Here is a 22,053-nt window from a genome sequence, read left to right as displayed (position 1 = left end):
CCTGTCTTTTCCCTTCTAATTTACTCCGACCATTTTGCTCTTCTCCCCTTCTTTCCTAAAGGCATTGACTCCCTGCTTGGGTGTGGTTCCATGGGTGCCAGGCCAGCCTTTGGTGCCCCACTCAAGTGGACGTTATTTATGTGCGAGTCCTGATGATAAGTGACTGCTGGTAAAGGAAACAGGCCATCCGGCTCATCAGAGCAAGGACCATAGGGAGGCATCACGGCCTCCACAATGCTAACCCCACAGATGTGTATTTCCACCAGGGGTCACTGAATCAGGAATGGAAATGCTGGCCAGTTTTTCCCTCCCTAGCCCCAGGGTGCTGAAGCCAGTTGTGGTGTCCCATTTCCATCTGAGATTAGATCAGCTAACTCAGGACAATTAATTGATTGGACTTGGGAGCTCCCTGGCACATATTGCTGAACTACTCACTTGATAAGCTTGATAAGCCATTGGGGAGTCCTGAACTGTTCATTATAAAACTGAGTAGATATTTTATATTTATTGACAAGATATGTTTAAAGTTGTAGTAACAAACAATGAGCACATAACGTTGTAATAATGTACAATGAGCACATAACAAAAAGTATCATAGCTTTTCTTTTCTGCAATAGCAGAAAACCTCTTTACCATTCTGAAAAAACTGTTATCTCTCTATATAATGGTGTGAAGATTCTAGAACTTCTTCTTGCAGCAAATTACCCTCACTTATCAAGTTTATGTTGTTGTTCTTCAACTAATTATATAGGTGGAAAGATATTTGACTCCTATCCTTGAGCAATCAACTTCTGTTCCTGACAATTCCTAACTGTCAATGTAATTTTCCACTATGGTCATTTCATATTTTTGTTTTACTCTTACTGTTAACTGCAGGTTTTTTTTGCATGTACTGCACAGCTTTTCCTATCTCTCATTTTTGGATTGGGCATATAATTGCATATAATGTACACTTAAGTTCTGCTCCCATATTCCACCTGTAATAAAAACATGAAATAGGAGCATATGGCCCCTCGAGCCTGCTCCGTCATTCATTAAGATCATGGCTGATCTTCGGCCTCAACTCCTCTTTCCTGCCCAATCCCCATATCCCCATAGAGTCCAAAAATCCATCTATCTCAGCCTTGAACATATTCAACGACTGAGCATCCACAGCCGTCTGGGGTAGAGAATCCCAAAGATTCACAACCCTCTGTGTGAAGAAATTCCTCCTCATCTCAGTCTTAAATGGCCGACCCCTTATCCTGAGACTATGCCCCGAGTTCTAGACGCTACAGCCATGGGAAACAATCTCTCAGCATCTACCCTGTCAAGCCCCCTCAGAATCTTATATGTTTCAATGAGATCACCTCTCGTTCTTCTAAACTCCAGAGAGTATAGGCCCATTCTACTCAATCTCTCCTCATTGGACAACCCTCTCATCCCAGGAATCAATCTAGTAAACTTTCATTGCACCGCCTCTAAGGTAAGTATATCCTTCCTTAGGTAAGGAGACCGAAACTGTACACAGTACTCCAGGTGTGGTCTCACCAAAGCTCTGTACAACTGTAGTAAGACCTCCTTACTCTTGTACTCCAACCCCTTTGCAAAAAAGGCCAACATGCCATTTGCCATCCTCATTGCTTGTTGTACCTGCATGCAAACTTTTTGTGTTTCTTGTACAAGGACACCCAAATCTCTCTAAACACCAACATTTAATAGTTTCCCACCATTTAAAAAATATTCTGTTTTTCTATTCTTCCTATCAAAGTGAATAACCTCACATTTCCCCACATTATACTCCATCTGCCATGTTTTTGCCCACTCACTTAACCTGTCTATATCCCTTTGCAAACTCTTTGCGTTCTCCTCACAGCTTACTTTCCCACCAAGCTTTGTATCATCAGCAAACTTGGATACATTTCACTCGGTCCCTTCATCTAAGTTGTTAATGTAGATTGTAAATAGCTGAGGCCCAAGCACTGATCCTTGCAGCACCCCACTAGTTACAGCTTGCCAATCTGAAAATGAGCCATTTATCCCTATTCTCTGTTTTCTGACCGTTAACCAATCCTCTATCCATGCTAATATATTACTCCCAACCCCATGAGCCCATATCTTGCGTAACAACCTTCTATGTGGCACCTAATCAAATGCCTTTTGAAAATCCAAATATACTACATCCACTGGTTTCCCTTTATCTACGCTGCTAGTTACATCCTCAAAAAACTCTAATAAAATTGTCAAACACTATTTCCCTTTCATAAAACCGTGTTGACTCTGCCTAATCATATTATGATTTTCTATGCGCCCTGTTTCCACTTCCTTAATAATGGATTCCAGCAATTTCCGACAACTGATGTCAGGCTAACTGGTCTGTAGTTCCCTGTTTTGCCTCTCCCTCCTTTCTTGAATAGCGGGGTTACATTTAATAATTTTTTTAAAATCAACTTTCAGCTGATTGTATTTTTCTCCACTAACAACTGCCCTCCCTCCCCCATCTTTTTTCCATCATCTGAGACTTTGAAAACCATCCAAGATTACTCATTCTGTTTCTAATTCTGGATCTAATAGCTAGTCTTCAATCTATTATCTATATCCAGCTATCTATAATATAAACATGTTCCCTCAGCCTCTTTCAACTGCCTGTGCTTGAAGATGATATTTTGACCCATTGTTATCGTTCTTAGCTTCAGGGCAACGTTTCCCATCAGTAGGATTTTCTAAATGCAATTGAAAGACTGTTTGTCTTGAAATCATTTGGAAAAAAAGAGAGTCTGCCACAGGACAGAGTGGAGAACACTTTTTTTTCAGGTTGTGTTTATATTTTAACTATTAACTGCAGCTGAATTAAACTTTAGATGGAGAGACAAAAGACACACACAAAACCTTGCATGTGCATGTACACACGAAGAGAGATTTACATGGAAAGACAAAGGAAGGGAATTAAAGAATGATGCAGAGAGCCTCATGTGTTTGGATTGGTTTGACCATTTTTCCATGGAAAGGATTGAGATGTAAAATGTATTAAAATTTGTTTTTAAGTCATAGCTTGCTTTAAGAGGTTAAATTTACAGGACAGCATGGATGACAGGTGTGTATATTAGGTTCAGCCACCCTGTCTGAATTCTAACATCCTGCCAATGAAAGATTATTTGAGAAGTACACATGCGTAAGACACGGAGATCCAGTCTCGATCACAAGGGAGTATCATTATTACGTTCCTGGGTCCCATAACCCTACAGGTCGGGCAATGTGAGTCGACGTCCATTTTTAATGAAAAACTTGACATATGTTTGCACAGGCCATAATAGCTCATTTTGTTTTTGCAAATGATTTTGAAAGCACAAAATGAATTTGAGGTGAAGTTTTACAGCAAACCATTATGAAGTGTATATTTTTAAACTTCAGAAAGAGAGGCTACTAGAGGAAAAAAAGAAATAGAATGTCCAAGAAACCTGTGCTTGAATTGTTCATACTTAGCATTTCAAAAGAATGATTTTGTTTAAAGAAACATTTAATTACACAGCTGTGCTAGCTATTCAGCTACAGTGGGTAAGCAAAGACAAGTTTTCACATCCAGGACCCCCACCCTGGATCTGCCAAACCCCAGGATCATAACTCCCTGCCTACATGCTCCTAAACTCTGAACATTCTCTCCTCCCCACATATCAGATACCTATCACCTTTCCATAGACTTTCTTGGACTTCAAAAAGTACAAAAGATAAAATTGAGTGCATATATAAAATAAGGAGGGTGTAATGGCTGAGAATAGGCAGGGGTCAAGTCACACCCTTTTCAAATGCTGCCAGATCCCAGCCACCAATTACCCCGCCCCCCCCCCACTTCTTCAATGTTGCTAGATACTGGACGCCAATGCTCCTGGATCCTTTCTAACTGTATTCTAAATTATTTTGGGCCTTATCTTTCTTCACCCTCATGGGCAAATCCCAACTCTCAACTTTTGAACATGTCTTCCTTGCTTTGAGTTCTGGGTAAACTTTCAACAACAACTTGGATTTATATAGTGCTTTTATCGTAGTAAAACATCCCAAGGCACTTCACAGGAGTGATTATCAAACAAAATTTGACACTGAGCCACAAAAGGAGATGTTAGGACAGGTGGGAGGTAGGTTTTAAGGAAGGTCTTCATGGAGGCAGAGAGGCGGAGAGGTTTAGGGAAGGAATTCCAGAGCTTATGGCCTAGGCAGCTGAAGGCACGGCCACCATTGGTGGAGTGATTAAAATCGGGGGTGTGCAAAAGGTAATAATTGGAGGAGTGCAGAGATCTCAGAGGGTTGTAAGGCTGGAGGAGTTTACAGAGATCGGGATTTGAAAACTAGAATGAGAATTGTAAAATAGAGGCGTTCCCGGACCAGGAACCAATGTATGTCAGCGAGCACAAGAGTGATGGGTGGACGGGACTTGCTGCAAGTTAGGATACGGGTAGCAAAGTTTTAGATGAACTCAAGTTTATGGAGGGTGGAAGATGGGAGGCCAGCCAGGAAAGCATTGGAATAGTCAAGTCTAGAAGGTTTCAGCAGCAGATGAGCTGAGGCAGGGGTGGAGATAGGCGATGTTATGGAGATGGAAGTAGGCGGTCTTGGTGATGGAGCAGATATATGGTTGGAAGCTCTTCTCAGGGTCAGATAGGATGCTAAGGTTGCAAATGGTCTGGTTCAGCCTCAGCCTCAGCCTCAGATAGTGGCCAGGATGGAATTGGTGACTAGGGAACGGAGTTTGTGGTGGGGACCGAAGATAATGGCTTTGGTCTTCCCAATATTTAGTTGGAGGAAATTTTTGTTCATCCAATACTGGAGGTCAGACAAGCAGTGTGACAAATCTGAGACAGCGGAGGCATCGAGGGAGGTGGCGGTGAGGTAGAGCTGGGTGTCGTCAGTGTACATGTGGAACCTGACATTGTGTTTTTGAATGATGTCACCGAGGGGCAACATCTAGATGAGAAATAGGAGGGGGGCCAAGGATAGATCCTTGGGTGACTCCAGAGGTAACAGTGTGGGAGCAGGAAGAGAAGCTATTGGAGGTGATTCTCTGGTTATGACTGGATGGATAAGAATGGAACCAGGCGAGCGCAGTCCCACCCAGCTGGACAACGGAGGAGAGGCTTTGGAGGAGGATGGTGTGGTCAACTATGTCAAAGGCTGCAGACCAGTCGAGAAGGATGTCATTTATGACTTTGATAAGGGCCATTTCAGTACTGTGGCAGGGGTAGAAACCTGATTGGAGGGATTCAAACATGGAATTGTGGGAAAGATGGGCACGGATATGGGAGTCGACAACACATTCAAGGACTTTGGAGAGGAAAGGGAGGTTGGAGATGGGGTGGTAGTTCGCAAGGACAGAGGGATCAAGGGTGGGGTTTTTTAAGGAGGCGGTGATGATGGCAGATTTAAAGGGGAGGGGGACAGTACCTGAGAGGGAACTGTTAACAGTATCAGCTAACATGGGGGCCAGGAAGGGAAGTTGGGTGGTCAGTAATTTGATGGGAATAGGGTCGAGGGAGCAGGAGGTTGGCCTCATGGTCAAGATGAGCTCAGAGAGGTTATGAGGCGAGATAGGAGAGAAACTAGAGAAAAATGCAAGTTCAAGACTAGGGCAGGGGGAACCTTTGAAGAAGTTTGGCTTGGTGGGCTAGGGGAAGTGGCAGAGGCAGCTGAATGGATGGTCTCAATTTTATTGACAAAGTAGTCCATGAGGTCCTCGCACTTGTTGGAGGTGAGGGTGGAGGAGGCAGGGGAGAGGGGTTTAAGAAGACAGTGCAGTAACCTGTCCAGGAAATGAACAGCATACCAGTTTTTCAACTTGTTGGAATTTATTCTATCCCTTCATAAGCCCACTCCAGTCTTAGAGAGCAGTAGAGTATGAAGTTTAAAATAATAAGCAAATTTATGAACGTGAACAAGTGGATAATCTGAACGATAAAATTTTCTATTTACAATGGAAAGTCTGTTCTCTAACTTTTAGAATGGACAAAATAATAAAGACTGTAGCTCCAAGAACTAAGCTAGCTCTCTGTAAAATAAAAACTTTTAAATACACTGATTATTTTTCTTGAATTTTTTGAGTATGGGAGCCTATATTAATCTATACTGTTTCTTTGAAATTTCTCAGTGATTTTTCTCTCTCTCGGAACTGACCAGTTCCTTCTGCAATTTTCAAAATTACACTCCAATTCAAACAGGACTGTGCTTTTCTTGTCCCATAACTGTTACTGGAACTTCTTGGATTTTAAATATGTGACCACTGGAATTTGAAAAAGAGCTATCCATCTTGAACAAACTGAACTAATCACACAGCACTGTTTAAGTTTGAATTATTCCACTCTCTAGACTGTAACTGACAAAACTTGCAACATTGTACCAAAATAAGTTTGGTACAGGAACTTGAATTGCAGTTGTGTTTTTTGAAGCTGCTTATGTACAATGACTGGACTTAAAAGAACAACAGCCAAACCAAAACTCGACCAGAAGTCTTGGCTTCAGATTAAACTTGGCCATGGAAACCTTCTGCAAATTATTACCTACTGCTCTCCCTCAACTGATGAATCAGTACTCCTCAATGTTGAACAACACTTGGTGCAATTGCTGAGAGAGGCAGCATGTACACTGGGTAGGTGATAGTGTCTACCACCAACATTGGCATGGTAGTACCACCATTGACTGAGCTGCCTGTGTTCTGAAGGACATAGCTGCCAGGCTGGACCTGCATCAGTGGCAAGGGAACCAACACAAGGGAGTAACCTATTTGACCTTGTTTTCACCAACCTACCTGTTGTTGCCCTCGATAGCATTGATAGGAGAGACCACCACACTGTTTTGTCTTCACTGTGAGAACACCATCTATTTTGTAGTGTGGTACTACCACGGTGCTATGTGGGTCAGATTAAGGACAGATCTAGCAGCTCAAAACTAGACATCCAGAAGCAGAATTGTATATATCTGCAACCTTGTAACCCAACACATCTCTCATTCCTGCATCACCATCAAGCCAGAAGAAACCCTACTTCAATGGGGAGTGTAAAGGGTGTGCCAGGAGCAGCATTAGGCATACCCTAGAATGAGGCACCAACTTACTGAAGCTACTGGGCTATCTGCATGTTAAACACCAAAAACAGCAGGCTATGGATCATAGCAAAGCTCTCTAGTTCTACCACATCCAGTCAATAATGGTGATGGACAATCAGGCGACAATAGGGAGGATGTTCCATGAAAATGTGTGCTCTCGACTATAGCGAACCGGAGCATGTGAGGGTAAGAGCCCAGGCTGGTGTTGGCAGTTTTTGCTGAAAAGACTTGGCAAGGAGTACAATCCCAATCAGCTCCCTCCCATCATAGGTGCCAGCATCCATCCAATTTAGTCATTCCATGTGACATTAAGTAGCGGTTAAATGCACTGGATGCAGCAAAAGCTATGGGCCCTGACCATCCCAGCTGTAGTTTTTTTAAAAATTCATTCATGGGATGTGGGCATCGCTGGCAAGGCCAGCATTTATTGCCCATCCCTAATTGCCCTTGAGAAGGTGACGGTGAGCCGTGTAGTAAAGACACTCCACACCAGAGCTAGCCATTACTTTCCTCACCCTCAGCCAAGGTATTCCAGTGCAGCTATGACGCTGGCATCTACCCAATAATGTGGAATATTGCCAATCCTATCCATAAAAAGCAGAACAAATCTAATCCAGCCAGTTACTACCCTATTGGTCTCCTCTCAATACTCAGCAAAATTATAGAAGGAATTAGCAATAGTGGGATCATGCAGCATCTATTCACTAATAACCTGCTTACCAACATTCAGTTTCAAATTCGCCAGCAGCACTCAGCTCCCAATCTTGTCACAGACTTGATCCAGGCATGGACACGAGCTGAATGACAGAGGAGAGGTAAGGGTAACTTCCCCTCACGTCAAGGCATAATTTGACCAAAAATGGCTTTAAGGAACCCTAGCAAAATTAAGATCAATGGGGGTAAAAGGAAAACTCACAAAGGAAAGGTGATTGTTGGAGGCTAGTCATTGCAGTCCCAAGACACTGCTACATGAGTTTCTCAGGATAGTGTTCTCAGCCCAGCCATCTCCAGCTGCTTCATCAGTGATTTTTTTTTCCCTCCAATATAAGGTCAGGAGTGGGGCTGTTTGCTGAAATTTGTGCATTATTCAGCTCCCTTTACAATTCCTTCAATAATAAAGTCACCCATGTCAGCCTATTGCACGACCTGGGCATCGAAAGGCAGATAATGTTTGCACCGTGTAAGTATCAGGCAGTAACCATCTACAACAATTTAAAAAGCTTGACCACCTCCGTCTGAGCTGCAAAGGGAGGGCAAAGACTAAGTACTCTGTGATGAGTGAGTCACTTCCTGATCCCTGAAAGCCTCTCCACCATCTACAAAGTTCAAGTGAGGAGTGCGATGGCATACTCACCACTCGCCTGGATGGGTGCGGCCAAAACTCAAGAAGCTAAACACCATCCAGGACACAGGACACAGCAGTCAGCATGGTTGGCCCTCTGCCATTGGAATTGATATCCACCCCCTCAATCAACGGAGCACTGTGGCTGCATTGTGCACTATCTACAGGATACATTGCAGCAATTCACCAAACTAACTTTGACTGCACAACCCAGCCCCCACCTCAGTTGTGCCATATGACAACTCCCCCAAACCTACCAAGCGCTGTCACTTGCTCTCTGCTACTGTGAAACCTCAAGAATGACTCAGTAAAGAAAACTGCAGATTCTACACGAGTTCCTGCATATCACGGCAGCTGTAATCCTATAAAATGCCAGCACCCCGCCATAACTGCTACTAAACCCCACAACCCATCCCCTCTATACTGCTGAGCCTCACCTATCTACCTCCAGTTTGCAATGTATTGTCTACCATCTTCCTGTATATTTGGGGCTTTAAACAGAATAAGATAAAATTAAATATATAGTTAAATGAACATATAATCAAGGCCACTTATTTACAATTTTCACAGAAAAACAGGTAGTATCACAGAAGTAATCCCCAAATCACCAGTAAAAATCCCCAGAATAGACTAATAAAAATACAGTTTGATCTGGCTTGTCAACATAAATTAGCATCCTGATGGTATGCATTACTTGCCATAGAATTCCTATTGTTTGAAAGCAGCGTGGCTGACTCTCCCTGAGCAATTCCACAGGAGATCTGCTAGTACAATATTAATTAAAGCCATGGTGCAGTTTTGCCACATTTCCTGTGTTTCACCTTGCCATTGCACTTGCTGCAAATTATGCAAAATTCTTGTACCAGATGATTGTCCTTCAGCACCGTGACCATCTTCCTTTGTGTCAGATTTGACACCAGCCACTACTCTAATCTGCAGCCTGACATGTAATTGACCTGAGCATTCATTTCAAGAATTCAGAGCAATTGCATCTTGTAGCTTTAAAGAGACACAAACCTGCGCTTCAGCAACAAAATAGTGAATTGTGGTTTACATTGTATAATGTTCTTGTTAGTTAAACAGCATCTCCTCTGACGTGCAGTGACTGGCGCCACGAGCAATTTGCTAGTATATATTTTTAATTTATTCAAAAATTTTGCATCTGCGCACACTTTGTTAACATTTATAATGGAAATTCCCTGTGTAAACTTGTCACATTGTAATTGCACTCTCCCCGAGTGGAGTTATTGCAGCTCCACCACAAGTGGGAAAATGTAATTGTAGTGTGATGAGCTTACCTGGGCACATTACAAATGTGAATTTATCATGGTAATATAAAAATAAGAACACAATGTATGACTTTAATATTGGGACTGAATTACATCTGTGCACCTTGATTCAGTTGTGTGCTGCCCTGTAGTGCTGCCTTACCTGAGTACTAAACTTGGTCTTGATTCCCTGTGTGCAATGCCATGGGAGATTAATTCATCTACATATGAAAACGTTGTGTCTCCCACGCGATGTCAGTCATAGCACACTTCCTACGTCAGATAGGAATACCTATATATTGTAATGTTACCAGGCTTAAAGGGTTAAATTATGAGGACGGGTTGAGAACATAAGAAATAGAAGCAGGAGTAGGTCCTATGGTCCCTCGAGCCTGATCCACCATTCAATAAGATCATGGCTGATCTTCGACCTCAACTCCACTTTCCCGCCTGATCCCTATGTTCCTTGATTTCCTTAGAGTCCAAAAATCTATCAATCTCAGCCTTGAATATACTTAATGACTGAGCATCCACAGCCCTCTGAGATAGACAATTCCAAAGATTCACAACCATCTGAGTGAAGAAATTTCTCCTCATCTCAGTTCTAAATGGCCAAACCCTTATCCTGAGACAATGCTCCCTAGTTCTAGACACTCTAGCCAGAGTAAACAGCCTCTCAGCATCTACCCTGTCAAGCCCTCTCAGAATCTTATATGTTTCAATGAGATCACCTCTCATTCTTCTAAACTCCAGAGAATATAGGCCCATTCTACTCAATCTCTCCTCATAGAACAACCCTGTCATCCCAGGAATCAATCTAGTGAACCTTCACGCCACCGCTTCTAAGGTAAATATATCCTTCTTTAGGTAAGGAGACCAAAACTGTACACAGTACTTCACCAAAGCCCGGTACAAATGTAGCAAGACTTCCTTAGTCTTGTACTCCAACCCCCTTGCAATAAAGGCCAACATACCATTTGCCTTCCTAATTGCTTACTGTACCTACATGTTAACTTTCTGTGTTTCTTATACAAGGACACCCAAATCCCTCTGAAGACCAACATTTAATAGTTTCTCACCATTTAAAAAATATTCTGTTTTTCTATTCTTCCTACCAAAGTGAATAACCTCACATTTCCCCACATTATACTCCATCTGCCACCTTCTTGCCCACTCACTTAACTGCAGACTCTTTATCCCTCCTCACAGCTTACTTTCTCACCTAACTTTGTATCATCAGCAAACCTGGATACGTTACACTTGATCCCTTCATCTAAGTTATTCGTATATATTGTAAATAGCTGAGGCCCAAGCACTGATCCTTGCGGCACACCACTGGTAACAGCCTGCCAACCTGAAAATGACTCGTTTATTCGTACTCTCTGTTTTCTGTCCATTAATCAATCCTCTATCCATGCTAATATATTACTGCCAACCCCATGAGCCCTTATCTTGTGTAGCAACCTTTCGTGTCGCACCTTATTGAATGCCTTTTGAAAATCCAAATATACTACATCCACTGGTTCCCCTTTATCTACCCTGCTAGTTACATCCTCAAAAAACTCTAATAGATTTGTCAAACACGATTTCCCTTTCATAAAACCTTGTTGACTCTGCCTAATCATATTATGATTTCCTAAGTGCCCTGTTACCATGTCCTTAATAATGAATTCCAGCATTTTCCTGACGACTGATGTTAGGCTAACTGGCCTGTTGTTCCCTGTTTTCTCTCTCCTTTCTTGAATAGCGGGGTTTCATTTGCTACCTTCCAATCCACGGGGACTGTTCTAGAATCTAGGGAATTTTGGAAGATTACAGCCAATGCATCCACTATCTCTGCAGCCACCTCTTTTCGAACCCTAGGATGTAGGCCATCCGGTCCAGGGGATTTCTCGGCTTTTAGTCTCATTAATTTCTCCAGTACTTTTTTCTTTACTAATATTAATTACTTTAAGTTCCTCACTCTCATCAGACCCTTGGTTCCCCACTATTTCTGATATGTTTTTTGTGTCTTCTACTGTAAAGAGAGATACAAAATATTTGTTTAATGTCTCTGCCATTTCCTTATTCCCCGTTATAATTTCTCCTGTCTGAGCCTCTAAGGGACCCACATTTACTTTCACTACTATCTTCCTTTTTACTTGTAGAAGCTCTTACAGCCTGTTTTTATATTTCTTGCTAGTTTACTCTCATTCTATTCTCTCCCTCTTTATCAATTTTTTGGTCATCCTTTGCTGGTTTCTAAAACTCTACCAATCCTCAGGCTTACTACTCTTAAAGAGGCAACATTGTAAACCTCTTTTAATCTAATACTATCCTTAATTTCTTTAGTTAGCCACGTGTAGATCACTTTTCCCATGGAGCTTTTATTTCTCAGTGGAATGTATATTGAGAATTGCAAAATATTTCTTTAAATGTTCGCCATTACTTATCTACCATCATATCTTTTAATCTAATTTCCCAATCCATCTTAGCCAACTCATCCCTCATCCCTATGTAATTGGCTTTGTTTAAGTTTAAGACTCTAGTTTCGGACTTAAATTCGTCACTCTCGAACTCAATGTGAAATTCTGTCACATTATGATCACCCTTCCCCAGAGGATCCTTTACTATGAGATTACTAATTAACCCTGTCTCATTATACAAGACCAGATTTAAAATAGCCTGTTACCTGGTTGGTTCCACGAAGTGTTGTTCTAGGAAACTGTCTCGAATGCATTTCATGAACTCGTGCTCCAAACTACTTTTGCCAGTTTGATTTGCCCAGTCTACATGAAGATTAAAGTCCTCCACGATTATTGCATTACCTTTGTTACAAGCCCCTCTTATTTCTTGATTAATACTCTGTCCAACAGTTTAACTACTATTATGGGGCCTATAAACTACTCCCACCAATGTTTTCTGCCCGTTGTTATTTCTTATCTCCACCCATACTGATTCTACTTCCTGATCTTCTGAGCCAAGATCCTTTCTCTGCTGTCCTTATGTCATCCCTTATTATCCAGGCTACCCTTCCTTCCTTTTCCATTTTGTCTGTCTTTTCAAAACAATCAAGTACCCTGGATTATTTAGTTCCCAACTTCGGTCTCCTTGCAGCCACGTCTCAGAAATGGCTACCAGATCAAACCCATTCATCTTTATTTGTGCCATTAATTTGTCTATCTTGTTACGAATGCATTGTGCATTCAGATAAAGCGCCTTTAATTTTAACTTTTTACTATTTTTCCCTGATTTGACCTTATTCACCGATGCACTATTACCGTTAAACTCTCTGTTCCTTCCTGTCACACACTGCTTATTTTTACCCAATTCGCTAACACTGCTCTATGGCCTTGACTTTTCTCCTTAGATTTATAAATTTCCCCTCCCCTGAACCCTACTCCCCCCCCCCCCCCCCCCCCCCCCCTCCCCTCTCTACAGCCCTAGTTACTCAATTCATCAGGACACTGGTCCCAGCCTGGTTTAAATGGAGCCCATCTGAACGGAACAGCTCCCTCTTTCCCAAGTACTGGTGCCAGTGCTCCATGAATCGAAACTTGGTTTGTATTCGCTTGAATTTAAAAGGTTGAGGGGAAATCTAATCGAGGTGTTTGAAATGATAAAGGGATTCGATTGGGTGGATGCAGGGAAACAATTTCCTCTGATGGGGGATTAAGGGGGCATAATTTTAAAATTAAAGCTAGGCCATTTAGGAGTGAAATCAGGAAGCATTTTTTCATACAAAGAATAGTGGAAATCTGGAACTCTCTTCCCCCAAAAGGCTGTGGATGCTGAGTTACTTGAAATTTTGAAGACTGAGATTCGTTGATAAGGGTATAGCGTTGCAAACCTTCCCAGATTGTCCAGGAGTCTCCAGGAGTGGAGGATTGATTTCCCAAGCACTATCGCTAGCGATCCAGGAGAAAAATACATCGTATTCGCACTTTGCGCCTGTGCGCCCATGTACTTTCACTTCTTCCGTATCAGAGACAGGCCTGAACTGTAGTCAGGGAACTTGCAGTAAAAATTAATTCAATTTATTGATTGAAAAACTGCAAATAAAATAAAAATAACTATTTCAATTTAAAAACCTTGTATATTTAACAAAGTGGGAACGAGGTGATCGGTAGTTGTGACGTTATATGTGGGTTTCTGGTACACTGTGTAGCCCGCGCAGTCCCGGGCTCTCAGCTTTCTGTTTATGCATTTCAGGCTCTGTCCTATATTCATGCTCCAGATGCGATTCTCTACTGCCCTGACATTAATAGGATCTGTTCCTACCCAGAATGCACAACGTAATAGAATACATCTTATCCATTTTATAGGAAACTGGCACGCAGCCGCAGAAGAGGTCTTTGTAGGTTAGCTGGTGAATTTAGTAACTCATTCTAAATTTTCCTCGGTAGAGAAAAAGAGCTGTGTTATGATTTGACATTAACTTCTGTTATCAAAATTTTAATTTGTAGCCGTCAAAATTAGTAGGCAATTTGTACATTGTAAAGCTGGAGAAAATTAGTTTTTCTGAAAGTTTATACTAGCTTCTAAAAATAATCGAGGACAGCAAAAAGGCTAATTCCACTGCATCCCTCTGGAGATAAGCTTTCCCTCACTCTTGCAACTGAACTAGACGGGTTGTACCTTCAAATACAGCCGGGAGTTCTTTATGTGAAGAATGAAGTTTGTACTTTTTATGGTGATGATCCCATACACGTTGGCTTTGACCTGTGTAAATCACATACATATATATAAAAAGATCATAATTTGGCTTTGGTTTTACTTGCCAAGTGGGTTGAGAAAGTGGAAATAGATCAACTGCCCATCACCCAGTTATTGAGGAGATCCAGACAGATCCATTGCTTTTAGAAAGATGTTTTGTTTTAAATGAGTACGTAGCAATCCCAACAAGAGAGGGAGCAGTTCTGGACTTAGTTTTAGGGAATGAAGCTGGGCAGGTGGAAGGGGTATCAGTGGGAGAGCATTTTCATGATTGTGATCATAATTCAGTTAGATCTAGCGTAGTTATGGAATAGGACAAAGACAGACGAGGAGTAAAAGTTCTCAATTAGGGAAAGGCCAATTTTACTAAGCTGAGATGTGATTTAGCAAAAGTGGACTGGAAACAGCTACTTGAAGGTAAATCAGTGTCAGAGCAGTGGGAGGCATTCAAGGAGGCATAGTGAGGGTTCAGAGCAAATATGTTCCCACAAAGAAAAAGGGAGGGACTCCCAAATCTAGAGCCCCCTGGATGTCAAGGAGCATACAGGGTAGGATAAGGCAAAAAGGGGAGCTTATGTCAGATACCGAGAGCTCAGTACTACAGAAAGCCTAGAGGAGTATAGAAAGTGCAGGGGTGAAATTAAAAAGGAAATTAGGAAAGCAAAGAAAGGGCCTGAGAAAATATCGGGCAGTAAAATCAGGAATACCCAAAGGTGTTTTATAAGTACATAAAGAGCAAGAGGATAACGAAGGAAAGAGTAGGGCCTATTAGAGACCAAAAAGGTAATCTGCGTGTGGAGGCGGAAGGTGTGGGTATGGTTCTTAATGAATACATTGCGTCTGTCTTCACAAAGAGGGGGGACGATGCAGACATTCAGACATTGTAGTTAAGGAGGAGGAGTGTGAAATATTGGATTTTTTTTTATTCGTTCATGGGATGTGGGCATCGCTGGCAAGGCCAGCATTTATTGCCCATCCCTAATTGCCGTTGAGAAGGTGGTGATGAACCACCTTCTTGAAATGCTGCAGTCCGTGTGGTGAAGGTTCTCCCACAATGCTGTTAGGTAGGGAGTTCCAGGATTTTGACCCAGCGACGATGAAGGAACGACGATATATTTCCAAGTCGGGATGGTGTGTGACTTGGAGGGGAACGTGCAGGTTTGTGGTGTTCCCATGTGCCTGCTGCCCTTGTCCTTCTAGGTGGTAGAGGTGGCGGGTTTGGGAGGTACTGTCGAAGAAGCCTTGATGAGTTGCTGCAGTGGATCCTGTAGATGGTACAGGATGATGAGATAAACATAGTGAGAGAGGAAATATTAAGGTGTTTAGCATCTTTGAAAATAGATAAATCGCCAGGCCCAGATGAAATGTATCCCCGGCTGTTAAGAGAAGCAAAGGAGGAAATAGCGGAGGCACTTACCATCATTTTCCAATCCTCTCTGGCTACAGGTGTGGTGACTGGAGGACTGCTAACATTGTACCATTGTTTAAAAAGGGAGAAAGGGATAAACCGAGTAATTACAGGCCAGTCAGCCTAACCTCGGTGGTGGGCAAATTATTGGAAACAATTCTGAGGGACGGTATTAATCGTAATTTAGAAAGGCACTGATGAATCATGGACAGTCAGCATGGATTTGTTAAGGGAAGGCTGTGTCTGACTAGCTTGATTGAATTTTTTGAGCAGGCAACAGGAGGGTCGATGAGGGTAGCGCATTTAATGTGGTCTACATGGATTTTAGCAAGGCTTTTGACAAAGTCCCACATGGCAGACTGGTCAGAAAAGTAAAACCCCATGGGATCCAAGGGAAAGTGGCAAGTTGGATCCAAAATTGGCTCAGTGGCAGGAATCAAGAGTAATGGTTGACGGGTGTTTTTGTGACTTGAAGGCTGTTTCCAGTGGGGTTCTGCAGGGCTCAGTACTAGGTTCCTTGCTTTTCATGGTGAATATCAATGATTTAGACTTAAATGTAGGGGACATGATTAAGAAGTTTGCAGATGATACAAAAATTGGCCGTGTGGTTGATAGTGAGGAAGAAAGCTGTAGACTACAGGAAGATATCAATGGACTGGTCAGGTGGGCAGAAAAGTGGCAAATGGAATTCAATCCAGAGAAATGTGGGGTAATGCATTTGGGGAGGGCAAACAAGACAAGGGAATACACAATAAATGGTAGGATACTGAGTAATGTAGAGGAACAGAGGGACCTTGGAGTGCATGTCCACAGATCCCTGAACGTAGCAGGACAGGGAGGTAAGGTGGTTAAGAAGGCAAACGGGATACTTTCCTTTATTAGCCAAGGCACAGAATATAAGAGCAGGGAGGTTATGGTAGAACTGTATGAAATACTAGTTAGGCCACAGCTAGAGTACCGCATACAGTTCTGGTCACCACATTACAGGAAAGGTGTGTATGCACTAGACAGGGTGCAGAGGAGATTTACAAGGATGTTGCCAGAACTGGAGAATTTTAGCTATGAGGCAAGATTGGATAGGCTGGGGTTATTTTCTTTGGAACAGAGGAGGCTGAGTGGAGATTTAATTGAGGTGTATAAAATTATGAGGGGCCTAGATAGAGTGGATAGGAAGGACCTATTTCCCTTAGCAGAGAGGTCAATAACCAGGGGCATAGATTTTAAAGTAATTGGTAGAAGGATTAGAGGGGAGTTGAGAAATTTTTTCACCCTGAGGGTGGTGGGGGTCTGGAACTCAATGCCTGAAAGGGTGCTAGAGGCAAAACCCTCATTGCATTTAAAAAGTACTTGGATATGCACTTGAAGTGCTGTAACCTACAAAGCTACAGACCAAGAGCTGGAAAGTGGTATTAGGCTGGATAGTTCTTATTCGGCTGGCACAAACACGATGGGCCGAATGGCCTCCTTCTGTGCCGTAAATTTCTATGATTCTATGCTATTTTAATTACCGTTTGTGTATATTATCATATTCACATCTAATAAATAAAAATTCATTTTTAAAATTTGATTTGAGATTTTATTATTCGTAAAGATTACATGCAACATTGTAAATTGAAACTACAGTTATGGCAATCACTCTATAGGTAGATATCAAATGCTTGGAAACAACGCTGGGAATTTCCTCGGGGTGTCTCCAGATCAGCCACAATAACTACGGAAGATTGGCAGAAATCCTGCTTACACATCTCTGGGGTTTCCGCCGATCTTCCATCTTGGTTGGCGGCTGTTTGGGAAACCCCCCGAGGACATACCTTGCGCTAGATCCCTGATATGGCTGTCAATTAAGCTCGGTGCTAAGCTGGAGCATATTTGTTTTGAACAATGTGATCTAATGTTCACTTCAAATATTTATACCATTCCTCCAGCCTTTGAAGCCATATTACAACATTGAGACACAATTTATTTTCTGTTTTCAACTGAATAATTTGCAATCTAAATGTAGAAAACAATAGCATAGTTCCTACTATGTATTGTTCCAGTAGATGTAATTTATTTGGATTTTCAAAAGGTCTTCGATAAGGTACCGCATTGTAGACTCATGACTTAGGTCAGAGCGTGTGGAGTTGGGACAGGTAGCAGAATGGATAGCAAATTGGCTACAAAATAGAAAACAGAGAAATGGGGTTAAGGGTAGCTACTGAGACTGGCAAAAGATGGGAAATGGTGTTCCACAGGGATTGGTGCAGGGACCACTATTGTTCGTAATTTACATCAATGATTTGGACTCGGGAATAGAAAGTACAATTTCAAAATTTGCAGACATCACCAAATAGGAGGGTGTAATTAATACAATGGAAGTATGCGTCAAAATGCAAGAAGACATTAATAAACTTGCAGAATGGACGTGTAATTGGCAAATGAATTTCAATATAGATGAGGGTGAGGTGGTGCATTTTGGTAGGAAGAATAAGGAGGCCACATATTGCTTGGATAATAAGAGTCTAAATGGGGTAGAGGAGCCAAGGGATCTAGGAGTACAGATTCATAAATCACTAAAAGAAGCGACGCAGGTTAATAAGGCCATAAAAAAGGCAAACCAAGCATGAGTGTTAATGTCTAGAGGGATAGAATTGAAAAGTAAAGAAGTTATGCTAAACTTGTATAGAACCTTGGTCAGACCACATTTGGAGTACTCCGTATTATAAAAGGGAAGTTAGATAAGCATATGAGGGAGAAAGGAATAGAAGGATATGGTGAAAGGGTTAGGGGAGGCTCGTATGGAGCATAAACGCTGGCATAGATCTGTTGGGCCAAATGGCCTGTTTCTGTGCTGTAGACTCGATGTACTGAAAAACACCTGAGATGCTCAACAATGAGCCCTACAGTTGAATTATTTAATCTGCCAACTTTCTTTGGCCATTTGATGTAGTGTGTGAAACTCTACTTGAGCTTTGGTTCCACATAGTTCCTCTCCAGTGTTGCAACAAGTTCTCCACCTCATGTCAGTTCATTGTTACTCTCTGTCCTATAACAACTTCTACCTTTCAGGTTTCCAGTGGCATGAGCCTCTCTCTTATGAACAGATTTTTACGAATGCAAATACCATCTAGCTGACATTGTCTAATTTGTGTTTACTAAAGAGGTTAGTATTCAAAAATCCTAATTAATAAACCTCTGTGCTGCTGCAGTCCAATGGTAACAGTAATGTAAATGGCAAATACAGCAGGTTCCCACAACTTGTTGTTCATCTTCTGGATAGTTAGTTGGAGGTTGTGCATTAGAGTTTTTTTTAAACTTAAGAATAATTCCTTCTTTGAGAATATGGAGAAATTGGGAACGCAGAGTACTGTTGTATATTGTTCTAAACAAAATATGTTGTTTTGTGTTTCAGACCAGTTGTTGCATGTGTTAGCCATGCACATGCGCCTTTTTAGAATTGACTCTGCTTACAATCCCTGGACACGACTTACACGACTGACACAGGTTATTGATTCAGGGTGAGTCCTTCATTTACAATGTTCTTCTCCTAATTTACACAGTCCCAATAAAATAAACAGATTAATTCTACAGGAATTTTCTCCGCATAGATTTCACAAGGATAAATGCAAGCAGCATCATTGTTAGCACTGCATTTATTCTGGCCCTTTTTAGATCCTCAGGTATGCCCAGGTAGCAATTTTCTTAATACCAAGGGCATCAACTCTTCTACAATGGAAAATGCCTCATTGACATGGTTTCTGCTTTTTCCTGCCTAACTCTAAGAAATAACTAGTCAATTTCTCATGTCATTCAATATGGTAAGTCAGAATATGGTCACTCATTTACCTGTCTCTTTCTGTCTTTCCTTTTCTACTTCTGTCTGTCTGACTCCCTCTCTCCCCCCATAATCGTTCTTTTTGCTTCTTTCACTCTAACCGCTTATTCATCTCTATCTCTTGGCCTTTCTTTTCTTTCAAGTGGGAGGTTATAGTGGTGTGGCAGAGAACAGGCTACATTTAGAGGGGGTTATCGGTAAAATTTGTCCCTCAGTAGCTCCTTTCCTGCAATCACATGCTTCTTCCCAATCACATGCTTACCCCTGTCTTCTCCCCTTTCTACCATCTTGTCATTCCCATCATTACCCCAACTTCTTCCACTTTGAAACACCTGCTCAACACCTGTATCATCCCCTTTCCCTCCCCCTGCTTCACTATCACTCACCTCACCCTTAATCCTCCCCCACTCCCCACTTGTGCCTACCTAAAGGCAGGTGGCAGGAAGGCCAGAGGTCCCCTCACCTTCAAGACAATCTCTTTCCCAACCTCTCCTCCTTCTCCAATCTCTGCCTCTCAGCCCCTCTCTCTCTGCCCCCTCCCTTTCTCCCCCTCCCTCCCTCCCTTTCTCCCCCTCCCTCCCTCCCTTTCTCCCCCCTCCCTCCCTCCCTTTCTCCCCTCCCTCCCTCCCTCCCTTCTCCCCTCCCCCCTCCCTTTCTCCCCCTCCCTCCCTCCCTCCCTTCTCCCCTCCCTCCCTCCCTTTCTCCCTTCCCTCCTCCCTTTCTCCCCTCCCCTCCCTCCCTTTCTCCCTCCCTCCTCCCTTCTCCCGCCCCCTCCCTCCCTCCCTTTCTCCCCCTCCCCTTTCTCCCCCTCCCTCCCTCCCCTCCCTCCCTCCCTCCCCCCTCCCTCCCTCCCTTTTCTCCCCCTCCCTCCCTCCCTTTCTCCCCCTCCTCCCTCCCTTTCTCCCCCTCCCTCCCTCCCTTTCTCCCCCTCCCTCCCTCCCTTTCTCCCCCTCCCTCCCTCCCTTTCTCCCCCTCCTCCCTCCCTTTCTCCCCCTCCCTCCCTCCCTTTCTCCCCCTCCCTCCCTCCCTTTCTCCCCCTCCCTCCCTCCCTTTCTCCCCCTCCCTCCCTCCCTTTCTCCCCCTCCCTCCCTCCCTTTCTCCCCCTCCCTCCCTCCCTTTCTCCCCCTCCCTCCCTCCCTTTCTCCCCCTCCCTCCCTCCCTTTCTCCCCCTCCCTTCTCCCCTCCCTCCCTCCCTTTCTCCCCCTCCCTCCCTCCCTTTCTCCCCCTCCCTCCCTCCCTTTCTCCCCCTCCCTCCCTCCCTTTCTCCCCCTCCCTCCCTCCCTTTCTCCCCCTCCCTCCTTCCCTTTCTCCCCCTCCCTCCTTCCCTTTCTCCCCCTCCCTCCCTCCCTTTCTCCCCCTCCTCCCTCCCTTTCTCCCCCTCCCTCCCTCCCTTCTCCCCCTCCCTCCCTCCCTTTCTCCCCCTCCCTCCCTCCCTTTCTCCCCCTCCCTCCCTCCCTCCCCCTCCCTCCTCCCTCCCTCCCCTCCTCCCCCTCCCTCCCCTCCCTCCCTCCCCCTCCCTCCCTCCCCTCCCTCCCTCCCCCTCCCTCCCTCCCCCCTCCCTCCCTCCCTCCCTTTCTCCCCCTCCCTCCCTCCCTCCCTCCCTTTCTCCCCCTCCCTCCCTCCCTCCCTCCCTTTCTCCCCCTCCCTCCCTCCCTTTCTCCCCCTCCCTCCCTCCCTTTCTCCCCCTCCCTCCTCCCTTTCTCCCCCTCCCTCCCTCCCTTTCTCCCCCTCCCTCCCTCCCTTTCTCCCCCTCCCTCCCTCCCTTTCTCCCCCTCCCTCCCTCCCTTTCTCCCCCTCCCTCCCTCCCTTTCTCCCCCTCCCTCCCCCTCCCTTTCTCCCCCTCCCTCCCCCTCCTCCCTCCCTTTCTCCCCCTCCCTCCCCCTCCCTCCCTCCCTTTCTCCCCCTCCCTCCCCCTCCCTCCCTCCCTCCCTTTCTCCCCCCTCCCTCCCCCTCCCTCCCTCCCCCTCCCTCCCTCCCTCCCCCTCCCTCCCTCCCTTTCTCCCCTCCCTCCCTCCCTTTCTCCCCTCCCTCCTCCCTTTCTCCCCCTCCCTCCCTCCCTTTCTCCCCCTCCCTCCCTCCCTTTCTCCCCCTCCCTCCCTCCCTTTCTCCCCCTCCCTCCCTCCCTTTCTCCCCCTCCCCTCCCTCCCTTTCTCCCCTCCCTCCCTCCCTTTCTCCCCCTCCCCCTCCCTCCTCCCTTTCTCCCCCTCCCTCCCTCCCTTTCTCCCCTCCTCCCTCCCTTTCTCCCCCTCCCTCCCTCCCTTTCTCCCCCTCCCTCCCTCCCTTTCTCCCCCTCCCTCCCTCCTTTCTCCCCCTCCCTCCCTCCCTTTCTCCCCCTCCCTCCCTCCCTTTCTCCCCCTCCCTCCTTCCTTTCTCCCCCTCCCTCCTTCCCTTTCTCCCCCTCCCTCCCTCCCTTTCTCCCCCTCCCTCCTCCCTTTCTCCCCCTCCCTCCTCCCTTTCTCCA

At 44.4% G+C, this 22,053-nt stretch overlaps 1 protein-coding gene across 4 annotated transcripts in view; it reads left to right on the top strand.

Moving 5' to 3' along the window:
• Positions 1 to 22,053, top strand: part of ubr3 (ubiquitin protein ligase E3 component n-recognin 3) — a 323,662-nt gene that overhangs the window by 236,807 nt on the left and 64,802 nt on the right. For all 4 annotated transcript variants that reach the window (XM_067987503.1, XM_067987502.1, XM_067987501.1 and 1 more), the window contains one exon: positions 19,170 to 19,275. In XM_067987503.1, the coding sequence (XP_067843604.1) occupies positions 19,170 to 19,275 (106 nt within the window). The remainder of the gene's footprint in view (positions 1 to 19,169; positions 19,276 to 22,053) is intronic.

This window comes from Heptranchias perlo, chromosome 7 (genome assembly GCF_035084215.1).
Source record: "Heptranchias perlo isolate sHepPer1 chromosome 7, sHepPer1.hap1, whole genome shotgun sequence".
Lineage (NCBI taxonomy): Eukaryota > Metazoa > Chordata > Chondrichthyes > Hexanchiformes > Hexanchidae > Heptranchias > Heptranchias perlo.
Note: the sequence above shows the minus strand (reverse complement) of the source record. Positions and strands in the feature narration are given on the sequence as shown.